This window comes from Vigna angularis, chromosome 2, assembly GCF_016808095.1.
Source record: "Vigna angularis cultivar LongXiaoDou No.4 chromosome 2, ASM1680809v1, whole genome shotgun sequence".
Taxonomy (NCBI): Eukaryota; Viridiplantae; Streptophyta; class Magnoliopsida; order Fabales; family Fabaceae; genus Vigna; species Vigna angularis.
The window spans coordinates 46,582,003-46,594,074 of NC_068971.1; the positions used below are offsets into that span (position 1 = coordinate 46,582,003).

At 29.4% G+C, this 12,072-nt stretch overlaps 2 protein-coding genes across 3 annotated transcripts; one reads left to right on the plus strand and one right to left on the minus strand.

Moving 5' to 3' along the window:
• Positions 1-1,995: 1,995 nt before the first annotated feature.
• On the plus strand, positions 1,996-3,980 carry LOC108328386 (uncharacterized). Its single transcript, XM_017562249.2, has 3 exons — positions 1,996-2,167; positions 2,784-3,032; positions 3,795-3,980. The coding sequence occupies exon 2, from the start codon at positions 2,788-2,790 to the stop codon at positions 3,019-3,021; it is 234 nt and encodes a 77-aa protein (XP_017417738.1). The 5' UTR covers positions 1,996-2,167; positions 2,784-2,787; the 3' UTR covers positions 3,022-3,032; positions 3,795-3,980.
• A 127-nt stretch (positions 3,981-4,107) lies between these two features.
• Positions 4,108-10,336, minus strand: LOC108328380 (proline transporter 1). 2 transcript variants are annotated; one of them, XM_017562239.2, is made up of 8 exons: positions 10,157-10,336; positions 6,722-6,942; positions 6,125-6,349; positions 5,946-6,040; positions 5,537-5,726; positions 5,111-5,235; positions 4,779-4,994; positions 4,108-4,678 (listed from the first exon to the last, which is right to left on the minus strand). In XM_017562239.2, exons 2-8 carry the CDS (start codon positions 6,819-6,821, stop codon positions 4,301-4,303), a joined length of 1,329 nt encoding a protein of 442 aa, XP_017417728.1. In that variant the 5' UTR covers positions 6,822-6,942; positions 10,157-10,336; the 3' UTR covers positions 4,108-4,300. The 2 variants fall into 2 exon arrangements, with proteins under 2 accessions (XP_017417728.1, XP_017417727.1); XM_017562238.2 differs by having other exon boundaries at positions 6,722-6,945.
• Between the last annotated feature and the right edge of the window lie 1,736 nt (positions 10,337-12,072).

Below are 12,072 nucleotides of genomic sequence, written 5' to 3' on the forward strand. Positions count from 1 at the left end.
AAGTTAGGGAAAAGGAAAACCACTCTCCTAAAAAGGGGGAATTTGTGGAAATGATGGGAGAGGAATGAACAACACGTGGAAGGGGGATACAAAAAGGGGATTCACGTACAACAAAGGGCGCTTCTTCTTCATCTTCTTCTTGGAGCTTTTGGCTGCAACTTTTTGGGGAACTTTTTGCTTTTTGATTTTTCTTTTCCATTATGCAGAACTAAATTTCCTTTTGTTAGTGGATTGATGTAGTGCTTTGGATTATATTTTCTGAACCTTTTTCAATTGATGTTAAGTTCATTTTAATTATCCCAGTGTTCTATTTATGTTTTAATGTCTATTCTATGAGCAGTTTCACAGTTGAGAGATTGGGAATTGCTTGCGTTTATAAATAGAACAGATTAGATGCTGTCACAATTGGGAAATTGGGCATGACTAGTTAGTTTGAATTGAGATATGATTGTTCTTCATGATCTTGTTGAATTTGTAATTGGCCTAAGGGATTGGGGATTCAAATTCAAGGGATATGTTTGCTTACTAAGGGATTAGGGGTAAACAAGCTCTAAATAAACTCAAGTGGATAATTATAATTTACACATCGATTGAAAAGGGGAGGAAATTATATGAAAAGGTATGAAATCAATTCTCTAACATTGTTTATATCATTTGAATTTCCATCACTTGTTTATGTTCATCATTTCACTGGATAAATTTCATCACTCAAAATTAAGTAAGTTAGTAAACTGGTACTCAACTCATTCAATCCCAGAGGACGATATTTTGTTACTACAATTACGATTGGTACACTTGCCAAACGTACATCAACATGTTTAAGATATTTGTACTGTTTTATGTGAAGTATGATTCATATATGAAGTGTTTAATTATATTATGGATTGTTTTTGTAATGCTAGCTTACCATTTTTCTTTGTATTTTTTTGTATCCTTTTGTGCTTTGATGTCATGCATCAGTGATACTGGAGCAGGTCTTGGGTGGACATGTTCCTAATGCTTAGATAGTTTGTTAGCTATATTTTCACTAGTGTAAACTTTTTTTTGGTGGTTTAGACGACCATTCTTGTTTATAGTTTTGATCTTAATATCTTGTGTATAAAGTTTGTTTTATGATTATTTTATATGAGTGTAAATTAGCTTTATAATCTTAACTTCTAACTAATTTATTTTATTTAATATGTGATAATTCCATTTATGGTTTTAGTACTATATTTTTGAAAAGTTTTCCCATCATACTATATTATTTTAAAATATTTGGAATGTTTTCCAATCATACTATATTATTTTAAAATATTTGGAAAGTTTTCCAATTATACTATATTATTTTAGAATATTCTTATATCAAATCATTTAAATTTTAAAAATGTAGTTATATACTTTTGACACTTTGAATGCTCAAATACATAAAACTTGTGGTAAGTAAATATGTGGAGCTTTTTCCTTATCTGATTTTTTTTTATCCATATCAATTTTGCCATTAAAGAAAATGTAAAAGGTATATTACTTATATAAGTGCATTCAATCCTCTTAAATAATACAACTCAAACTTTCAAATAGTGCTAACACACCTCTCAGAATAATTTTCTTGTCACCAGTTAAGAACACCAACCATATAAATGTACTAATATCCAATTTAATATCTCATGCATGATGGTCACACCTTTTTTTATTTAAAATATGCTCTTTTAACTTCACCTTCTTTGAAATAAAACACATATGTTCCCTTAAGTTCAATATTGTACAAAGTAAATGAAAGAAGAAAAAAAAACAGGGAATAAAAATTAAACTTTTATAAAAGTGAACAAAGCGTGCTATGATTAAAGTAGGATTAGAAAACCTTTATACTTTCAATATATTTGGATTAAATCAAATGATTAAAATTATGTAAAATTTCTAAACTAAACACAAAAAAACAAAAATTAGAAAAGAAAGAAAAAATAAGTTACAGGAGAAACTAAATTTTTAACTAAAAAATTATTTTGCTAAGTGAGTTTGGTTTGGTTCTTAATTACTGGGCTTGCCCATCCAACATAAATCTGTGACCTTTTCTTCTCATCGGTCAAGCTGATTGGGGGTGTTGGATTCTCCTTCCTCCGACTTCATTCACGCATTCAACATCAACATGATCTGATCGATAGTGTTTCATCTCACGTTTCCATATCAGGTTTTATCAATTTTTCTTTTCGATCCAACTCATTTAAATCTTAATTTGATCCTGTTGTTTATTGAAACAATAAGCATCAGTTGTTGGTTTTTGTTGGAAGATCTAAGATTTTTTGCCATCCTTAATCGCCTGTTTTGTGGCATTGGCTGAATGTTTTTGTGGTTTTGTTATTCAAAAGTTATTCCTGTTTTTGTATAAATTGGTGCGAGTTAAATGTCTGCACCTGTTTTGTTCATCATTTCCCACAATGTGGGAAATTATTTGTAGATTCATTTATTGCGGTTTATTTTCTATCAGGAAATTTGGATTGTGGAATTTTAGTTGGTGCAATGCATTCATATTCTGGAATTTTTAATTAAAAAACAGTCATTTAATTATGGTAATTGAGTGAGGTGCACATAGTCTCCAACTGATTGTAAAACAGTAACTATAGAGTAATTTTTTAGTTTTGTACAACCAACCTTCAGTCCAGGGAAAGTGATGCATTCAATCCTTTGGTAATAGGTTTCTTTTGAGTTGAGCTCTGTGAGAATGGAAGCATACTCTTTCCTTTAAAATGTCTATGTCAAACATCAGTTACGTGATAATGACATGGTTGGATTTGTATTCAATGTAGGGAAATGGGTTTGTGGACTTTACTTGAGGGTTTTTTGCTTCTTGCAAATGCACTGGCAATTTTAAATGAGGGTCGTTTTCTTGCACCTAGAGGATGGGGTTTCGCAGATTTCTCAGTAGGAAGGACTAAGTCGTTCAAAGGCCAGCTTATAGGACTCATTTATGCAACTCAGTACCTTAGAGTTCCCCTCATACTTCTCAACTCCATTTGCATCATTCTCAAATTGGTCTCTGGATGATGCTTGACAAGGTGAGCCTCAGATGTCTATTTCAAGCATTTTATTTATATTTTTTCAATTATATGTTCATGCGTTTGTTCATTATATGTTTTTCAAAAGGGATAATTCAAACAAACATTTGTTGTTATGGGAGTGCCTTGAGCTCTGCATCTAGTTCAAAAAAATATGTGATATTGAACCTCCATGTGTATTTTAAGATGAAATCTGCATTTTCCTTAAAGTCATATTTTAGCCATTCGAGATAGGAAAATGACGTTTTTACATCATACTACATCATCATGTGTTATTTTTTGACTTTATATGCAACTGTACATGAGCTGTAATTATTCATGATCTTAGTGATAGTTAGTTTTCTTAATCTTCCCTATTTTGATTGTTGCACATCGCTATGAAATAAGTGCTAGAGTTCTTGTTTGGTTTGAAATAATAGTTGAGGTTTGTAACCGTAATCAACCAAGGTTGATGATATGAAACTAACCGCATAGTTCAATGAAATCAAGCTAGCGGAGTCAATAATCCTTAGCACTTTCTTATATCCGTCACTTATGAAGTTTGTACAGTATAGAACTTATTTTCTCATTTAGGTAGAGGATATGAAAATGGCGTAGCCATGTACATTACATTTGTTACTTTATATATATATATATATATATATATATATATATATATATATATATATATATATATATATATATATATATATATATATTATTCTAAAAGAGCCTAAAGACCTTAATTTATTGATACAAGTGCCTATTTCTTAAATATTGCAGGTTTGGAGTTTTTGTTAGATGATTTCACGAAGGTCTTTAAGATAGCAGGCTTACTAAATTCTTTTGTAGAAATATCAACTAAAGTATTTCTCCTATTTGTTTGATATTATTTATTACCACGAAATAACGTTCTTTAATGTATTAACTTAGTTAGGCTCAATTTAAATTCAGTGTTGTATTCAGTTTATTGAGAATTGATTATCAAATTATTTATTTTATGTATTGTTGATTCTAGCTTACCTTGCATGACTGAGTTGATGTTGATAGGCTAACTCCCGTCAGGAATATGATCAATTTCTTAACTAGACAAATATGCATATTTTCTGATCTGAGTGACCAGTATTGATTCAAAAGTAAAAAGTTTACTCAATAAATACATCAATACATTGGTACAATACAATCTCCTACAAGGAAATTCTATGCTTATCTTTATTCCTAAAACAAAAGGTAACTTAAACACTAAAAACTACTGGGTTTCTATTGCTGAAAGAATAGAAGGAATCTAATCACAAATCAGCAAAAACATGGTATGTTTTGGAGTCTACAGAAATAAGTCGTATGGCGGCAATTGTAGCTGCAATAGACATGATGGAAAAGAAACCAATGTTTAACCAATGCCAGAGCTTTTGCGAGCTTGTTAGTTTGTCCTTCTTTGCCTTAAGATACATATGGTTTGCAAGAATAAATGTAAGGGGAAATGTGCTTATCGCCCCCGTTAGGCTCATGAAATCTCCAAGGAATGGCAAGAAAGCCGACACAAATGTGTTAAAAGCCAGGTAACCACCTCTTACCACGATTCGAAATGACATGTTTTTAACATTCAACGCGCTTCCTTTAATCCCATATTTAGTATCCAAAAACTCGTACATTGGACTTGCAAAAATCTAATAGAAGCAGAACAAGAATTATTATCAAGTCAAGCCAAGGAAAAAGTTGATGTAAAACATTCAATAATAACGAAGAGTCTAATTTAGATGTATGTACATGCAATGCGATGACCGATTGAAGAAAGGCTGTAATATTGGCCAAAGCCTTCACCCAAACTGGACCATTTACACTGTTAAGCAAATACACTGATGTAGAAGATCCATAAGCCCAATATCCTGTAAACGTAACTAGGTACAACGGTAAAACTCCAACAGTAAACTGGAAGTACAGTGCATTCATCATGTTCTTCACAACTGGCTGCCTAATTGTTGCCTGCAAGTTATTATATAACCAAATAAAACTCAACTTCTAGAACGTATAATGAATGAAAGAGAATCTTATATCAACGAAAAACGTATTGTATGAAAATTGACAAGCTTTTATCTAACCTGTATCTCAGGAAGCATGCCCGTATTAAATGCAAACACAAGGTTTGCAGATGCCCCAATTATCGTGAATACTTTGCTGAAACCATCTCCTGGAAGGTTGTAATCACGAGGCGGGGATTGTAGTCCTGGTAACGTGTACTGTTAGTGCATAGTCTTAAAGGACATGTCTTTCACAGTATATTCGACACGACAAAGTAAGCATAGTACACCACATCGCATGCTATATCAAATGTACATTTATAGTGTTTGTTTCACGATTCATGAGTTTTATATTTGAGATGTCACTATCAGAAACTAATAATTATAATTTTCGAGTCCCTAACATGGTTCAACTGTGTCACATTAAAAAAATATAGTAAGAAGCCAGTTGACAAGTTATCATGAGATTAATATGCGGGGATAAACATTTCAGACACGAGATATTACCATCCTTAAGCGACAGCAAAAATGATATGATAATGTATATTAGGCTGAAGATAGTTGAAAATCCAAGCCAAATTCCAAGAGCTGAAAGATGAGGAATGCAGATGGCAAACATTGCACACACGAATCCAGCTATGGCAATGCAATATGGAAGTTTCAATAGACCATCATCCCTGAATAGAACATAAGTAGCCTGTATCACAGTAAAACAAAATTCGATTCAAAGAAAAAAAAATCAATAGATATCTATTTCAACAAAGAAAAACAGAAAAAAAAAAAAAAATAATTCATTGCAATATGTAGATGACAAACAGCAAAAGACTTATCAGTTGTGGAATGTGTTATCAAGGAAAAGAATCCAAACCTAATTAAATGGCAAGAAAATATATACTTTGCCAAAAGAATCTCTTACTTTCAAGGCTGAACCGGCCAAAATGATGTAGCCAGTATTTATCATGAAAAGATTGATATATTGCAGAGTCCATGTGAGAGAATAAGCCTTCTTACCTGCAATAATGAAATGAACATAAGCAGCAGAAAATAACAGGGAAAGCAAAGTGAAGTGATGAAAAAGTAGCTAATTTGTCTTACCATACACAAATCCAGCAAGATCTCTATATCTAATATGTCTTTGTCCTCCATATTCATGGAGATGAGCAATTAAAGCATTTGCATAGAGTGATATTATGGTAGCAAGAACTAGACCAACCACACCTCCTGTCCATCCCAATGGAACCATAACGGTTCCTGAATATCCAAGCACATAGGCACTATTGATTCCAGTCGTGAGGATAAAGCCCACTTGAAACCATGAATCTGCACACATACATAGAACAAAAATTAAAAATATATATATTAAAGGGGAAGAATCGAACCATTAAAGGCAGAATTAATTTCTATTGTTTTCTTCCTATGCCATCCAAAAGAAAAGACAACAAATACAAGATTAGAGTACTGGAATTGAAGACATGAATTGGTGAAAACAAAAGGGTAGTTTTGAAAAATTCTTAATCTGCGTGTATCCTTTACAACTTTCTTCGTTATTAGAAAATAAAACACGTGTTAATTATGTTCTTGCTACACCATATTCATTCAAACTCAAAACCTTGGAGTCTTCAGATTCTGTAGAGAGAAATGTTGGAAATGTAATGAATGAATGGAAAAGTGAAAAGCAATGAGATCACAAACCGCTGCTAATTTGATGAGCGGTACTTGGAACTTCAACGTCTGCTACATCATCGTGGTCATAGACCTTGGTTGTTTCGAGTTCAATGCCTCCTCTTCCCATTGTTTGACGTTGTCACGGAAGGTAGTGTTTGTTGTTTCGTTGTCGTGGAGAGCAGCGTGACGGTAAGATGCTGCTCCTTCCAAACAATGCCTTACCGCCAGCGAACGGATGAACCAACACCCTTCTTTTATATATTCAACCAAGACCAACAATAACCAGTCAATCACACGTCCTTTTATAGACAAAAATTAATAAGGTAATATACTTACAATTTCTCATTCTCAACTTAGAAAAAAGTTATCTTCTTACTACTTTAGCTTAAATAAGAGGAAAGTGTTAAACGTGTTTTAAAACAAATTATCTGCTTTTCAATTGAATATTATTAATTTATTTTTTCATTAAGTGCTTTGTCCCTTTGCTTTGATAGGAACAGATAGAACGCGTAAAAATAAATTGGCTCCACATTTATTCAGTGCGTCCATTTTTGTGGTACCCATCACTGGACTCTGTTTCATAATTATCTTTCCGACTAATAATACATTAACACAGTTTTTTTACAATATTTTAATACAATAATAAATGATAAATAATATATATATATATATATATTATGTTAAAATATTATTAAAAAATTTATGTCAAAATGTATTTTCTTTGTTTTCACATAAGTTTTAATCCAATGCAAATATTTTAATTGTGTGAAAAACATAGTGTTTCTAATGTGAAGAACTGTGTTTTAAAAGTTATTCTGTTAGGATTGTGAATTTTGATTAATTTTAAATTGAGTAAAAGTAAAAATAAGTTTGTATGTAAAATTTGAACTTTATAAATTCTGTGGGTTTGTATTCTTCTCATATTTAATTTTTTATTTTTAATGATTGTTAAATTGGTTTCGAAATTTAAATATTTTCCAAATTCCTTCTATAAAGAAATCATATTAGTTAAGGATTTAAATTCGTATTTACTTTTAGTAACTAGATGGCTTTAAGTGTATATTTTTTTTATTATGCTTGACATATAATATTTCTTTATTTAAAAACTACACTGAAACATTTTATTCTTAAAACATTACACTGACAAATAAAGTGATTTTTTAATAGTATTTCCTTCATTTTACAATTTTAATCAATGTTATTATAGGGATGAAAGAGAGTTAAGGGGGATTAACTTTCTATGACGCTAATTTGTTGCAATACAAGATTAAAGATCAAACTTAGAGTTTGGAAGTAATATGCAAATAATAAAAAAATGTGACAAAATGTTGAAACCATCCATCAATATCTATTTGTTCTCATCACTCTCAACTCATGTATATACTCTGCATAAACATACGTTTTTTTAAAGTATATTTTTTACTCTTACTCAAATTTATAAGAGGTATTTATATCAAGTTAAAAACAAATATATCTTATTAATAAGTAAAGTTGCAAGAAAATTAAATTTTCAGGAATGATTAAAACATGTGGTTAGCTAATGTTATTTTTTTGGTAATATATGTTATACTTGTCAAAATGCTTCTACTATATAAAATATGTTGTTTTTTTTAATGTAATGACATATATAGAAAATATCCAAGTATTAGATAAATTATTTTCAATATTATTTACGATTATAAATTATAACTATAATTAAGTGTAAATTACTCTTGTCTTTTTTTCAACAATTAATACTTAACCTAATATCCTTCTGCTTCGAAAAGGCAAGACTACTGATAAAAAGAACAATGAAGATAATGGTATCAAATTTACGTATATCAATGCGTTTTTTTTTCTTAATAATTAATGCTTTAATTATCTTTTTCTTTAAAAGACAATATTTCTATTAAGAAAAATATATATATAGAAAGAGCGACACTTGCATAAGAACATTTTCTGCATTATCTGATTTAGCCAAAAGAAAAAAACAGACAATTTCTTTTATTGGTGCCTCCAAACCAAAACAAATCTGACCAAAAGATATGCATAAAATACAATAATAAAAGAAAACGGAAATTAAGGCATTCGAATCAAACACAAACACAAATACTTTGAACATGGAAGAAGGAGAAGTCACTACACAAACATTGGAAGAAAGCTTGGGCGAAGAAATCAATAATTATTTATATTTATTGTTTTAATCTTATTCCTACTAAATATTTTACCGATAATGATGAAAGCAAGTTTCTTTTTTCTTCTTTTGTTTATAATCAAAATCTCATCTTTAATATTTATGACACAACAGGATGTAAATATATACGATTGGATTTTAGTATCTAGATAAGAGTGTCATTTATGATCTGAAACGGTCCATTCAACGTGTCATGTTTATAATTTTTGTTTTAAATGATTTTGTTTTTAATATACACAGCTCCTATGAATTTATTTTCGTCTAAAATATATTAACGTTTTTAAACTTTTTATAACGCATCACCTCATCATAAATTGACAGTAAAATTATTAAACTTCATTTTTTTAGAGTTATATGAAGATATTTTTTCATTAGTCAGTAATATAAAAATATTCACAACAATAGAAAAATTAGAATTAAACTCATAAAATAATAATAATTATTTGAACGTCTATATAAGTCGTGAAAGTTCAACCTGCCGATCCACATATTTCAATCATAAAGTTAGATAAAGTTAGGTTGCCTACTCGTTGACACCAAATAAACATTTTTTATCAATAAAAATAATTAACTAAATAAAATTACATAATTAAAAGAGAGACTATACAAAAAAATAAACACATGTATATATATTTATATATATATGAAAAATATATATTTTAGATATAAAAAATGGTCGAATAAATAAGATAAAAGGACCAAACAAAGTTCGTAAGTGATGTGGGCTTAGTTATTTTTGTAAATGCTGTGTAGCCGTTTCTTTCTGAAAAAAACCCCATTTATAGCAGAAATACATGACTTTTACCGCTATTGTAAGAGAAGCAAGTATGATAACACTTGAAAAGAAAAACCTTAACATCTCTTCATAGGAAACTTTCTCTCTTTTCTAAATCAAACTAAACATACCCTATTGTGCCAAATAGATTTTTATGGCTAAGAAAAATGCATTTTCTGGCTCCATATCTATTTTCTTCCTTTCCTATTAAAAGAAAGCGTTCTAGCAAACATAAACTACCAAAAGATAAAAAATAGATTTTAAGTTTAATTTAACTTTATACATGGGCTGATGAAGATAGATGATAACAATATTGAACATAAAAAAACACACAAAAAAATGTCTACTTTCTTCTTGGGTAAATGGACACAAACAGGGTCACACATTCTTAGGCAAATAGAGATGAATGAGATTTAGTAAAAAGTGATACAGAAAGCAATTAGAAAGAGAGTATTAACATTAAACATCTGAAACAGAGTTAACTCATTCAAAAATTGACACTTTCGTTGCTTACCTGTTGGCTGAACTGAACGAACGAGAATCCAATGAAAGGTTGCTTGATGAATTATGAATGAAACTGGTGCGAGTTCGTACCAGAATGAAAGAAAGTTAGTGTTGCATGTGATGGTGGGTGTTATCCCAATTCATTTCAAATGAAAGGTTACCCCCAATTCCTCCTATTGGGTATGGTCGAAGGGTAATCCCATATTTATATATAAACGCCAAATTTGTATTGCTTAAATTGCATACAGAACTAAAGACTACTTGTTTTTCACACTTCGTCTTTTTCTTCTTCTTTTGAATGTTCTTTACATGAAAATGACACAATATTTACTACACAACAAACATAAAGCTGAAAAGATTCTAACTACATTTTTAAACAAAGTGATATCTTTTTTAATTCATTCAAATGGCTAATTACCATTCCGACCACATTAATAATTAATAGAATTTATGCTTGTGCTTTGAGAATGTCCACTCCATATTTTAAACAAAAAATGCAACACAAAAATCTGTCCTAAAAAAATTGTAGGCCATCAACTCAAAATTCTTGTTTTTAAAACCGTTGCTCTCAATTTATTTTTTTTAAGAATTAAATATGTTTTTAGTATTTCAATTTAAATTAGAATTGATTTTCGTTTGAAATTTTGATCTTGTTTGATCTCCTAACTTTAGAAAACATTGAATTTACTCTCTCTCACTCAATGATATTATATTTATTTGATGTGATAAACAACATTTCACATGAAAGTATAACATGTTGATGTGTTTCTTGACAAGTGTTGTTTATGTTGCAAAAATTAATTATGTGAGATAATTTAAAACAAAAAAAAAAGTACATTTATGACACTTTTTTTTTCCTCTTTATCTTCCTCTTTACTTTTCATAATTTTATGTGATTGAATATTTAGAAAATAAATATATTATTTCTAAAGTTAGAGTATCAAATAGAATCAAAATTTTTAACATAAATCAATTCTAAAAATTTTCGTTATAATTTAAGGACAACAAAATATTTAATAATTTTTTTAATTTCTTGTTTCTAAACATTTTACTAATGAATCAAATTAAGAAAGACTAATGTTCCTTTCCATTTTTATAACATTCTTTTTCCCCTTTTTATTTATGAAATTATAGTAAGAGAAAGTAGTTGATTTTGAATGCAAATTATTGATGATTAATTTTGGGATGGAATGAGAGTGAATTGATTTGTTGCAGGAGGTCGTGAGATAACCTAATTAATATAGTGTTATTGGAAAAAAAGTATATTAATTAAAGGATTGGAGATAAAGATAGTAATATGTCCAGGAATACTACTCACTAGTTATCCAATTATTAAAAAGATACTAGTTATCCAATTATTAAAAAAATAATCTGATCTGTTATTTATCAAATATCTATTTAAAAAATACTTATGAATATCCAAAATTCATGAATATCAATAAACATTTAAAAAATTTTAAAATAAAATCTAAATAAAATTACAATAAAATATAAAAATATAATGTAAATAAATATTAATTAAATTTTAATTTCAATTAAATTTAACTTAATAAAATATAAATTAAATTTTAATTTTAATTTTTTTTAATAAGTAGGTATGATATTTTATCCCCATATACTCGGTCAGAGAAGGGAAGTAGTGGTGGTGTTAATAACAATCTTTTGGTAGCAATGATGAGGGAGGTGTCTCCTTGGTGCTGCATCTTTACTTTTCTTTTCCTTTTCTCGTTCAATAACTTTCTCTGCATGCTTTTCAATATTATCAGTGGTGCTAACCTAAAGCATAACTCTTTTTCATGTTGCTACGAAACCTGAGGTGGAAATTCAATTGCGTTGCCCACAAACCTATCTTCTCTTCAATCAGTGCTTGCAAAAGTGTTTTTATTTATAGAGGTATTTAACTCAAGTTATTATATATTTTATTTT

Bases quoted from the DNA above. Each gene is read 5' to 3' on its own strand.
- LOC108328386 (XM_017562249.2), top strand. From the start codon at position 2,788: ATGGGTTTGTGGACTTTACTTGAGGGTTTTTTGCTTCTTGCAAATGCA.
- LOC108328380 (XM_017562239.2), bottom strand. From the start codon at position 6,821: ATGGGAAGAGGAGGCATTGAACTCGAAACAACCAAGGTCTATGACCAC. The intron at 6,350-6,721 runs GTTTGTGATCTC...GTATGTGTGCAG, and splicing joins CGCTCATCAAATTAGCAGCG to ATTCATGGTTTCAAGTGGGC. The intron at 4,679-4,778 runs GTACATACATCT...TGCTTCTATTAG, and splicing joins AATCGGTCATCGCATTGCAT to ATTTTTGCAAGTCCAATGTA.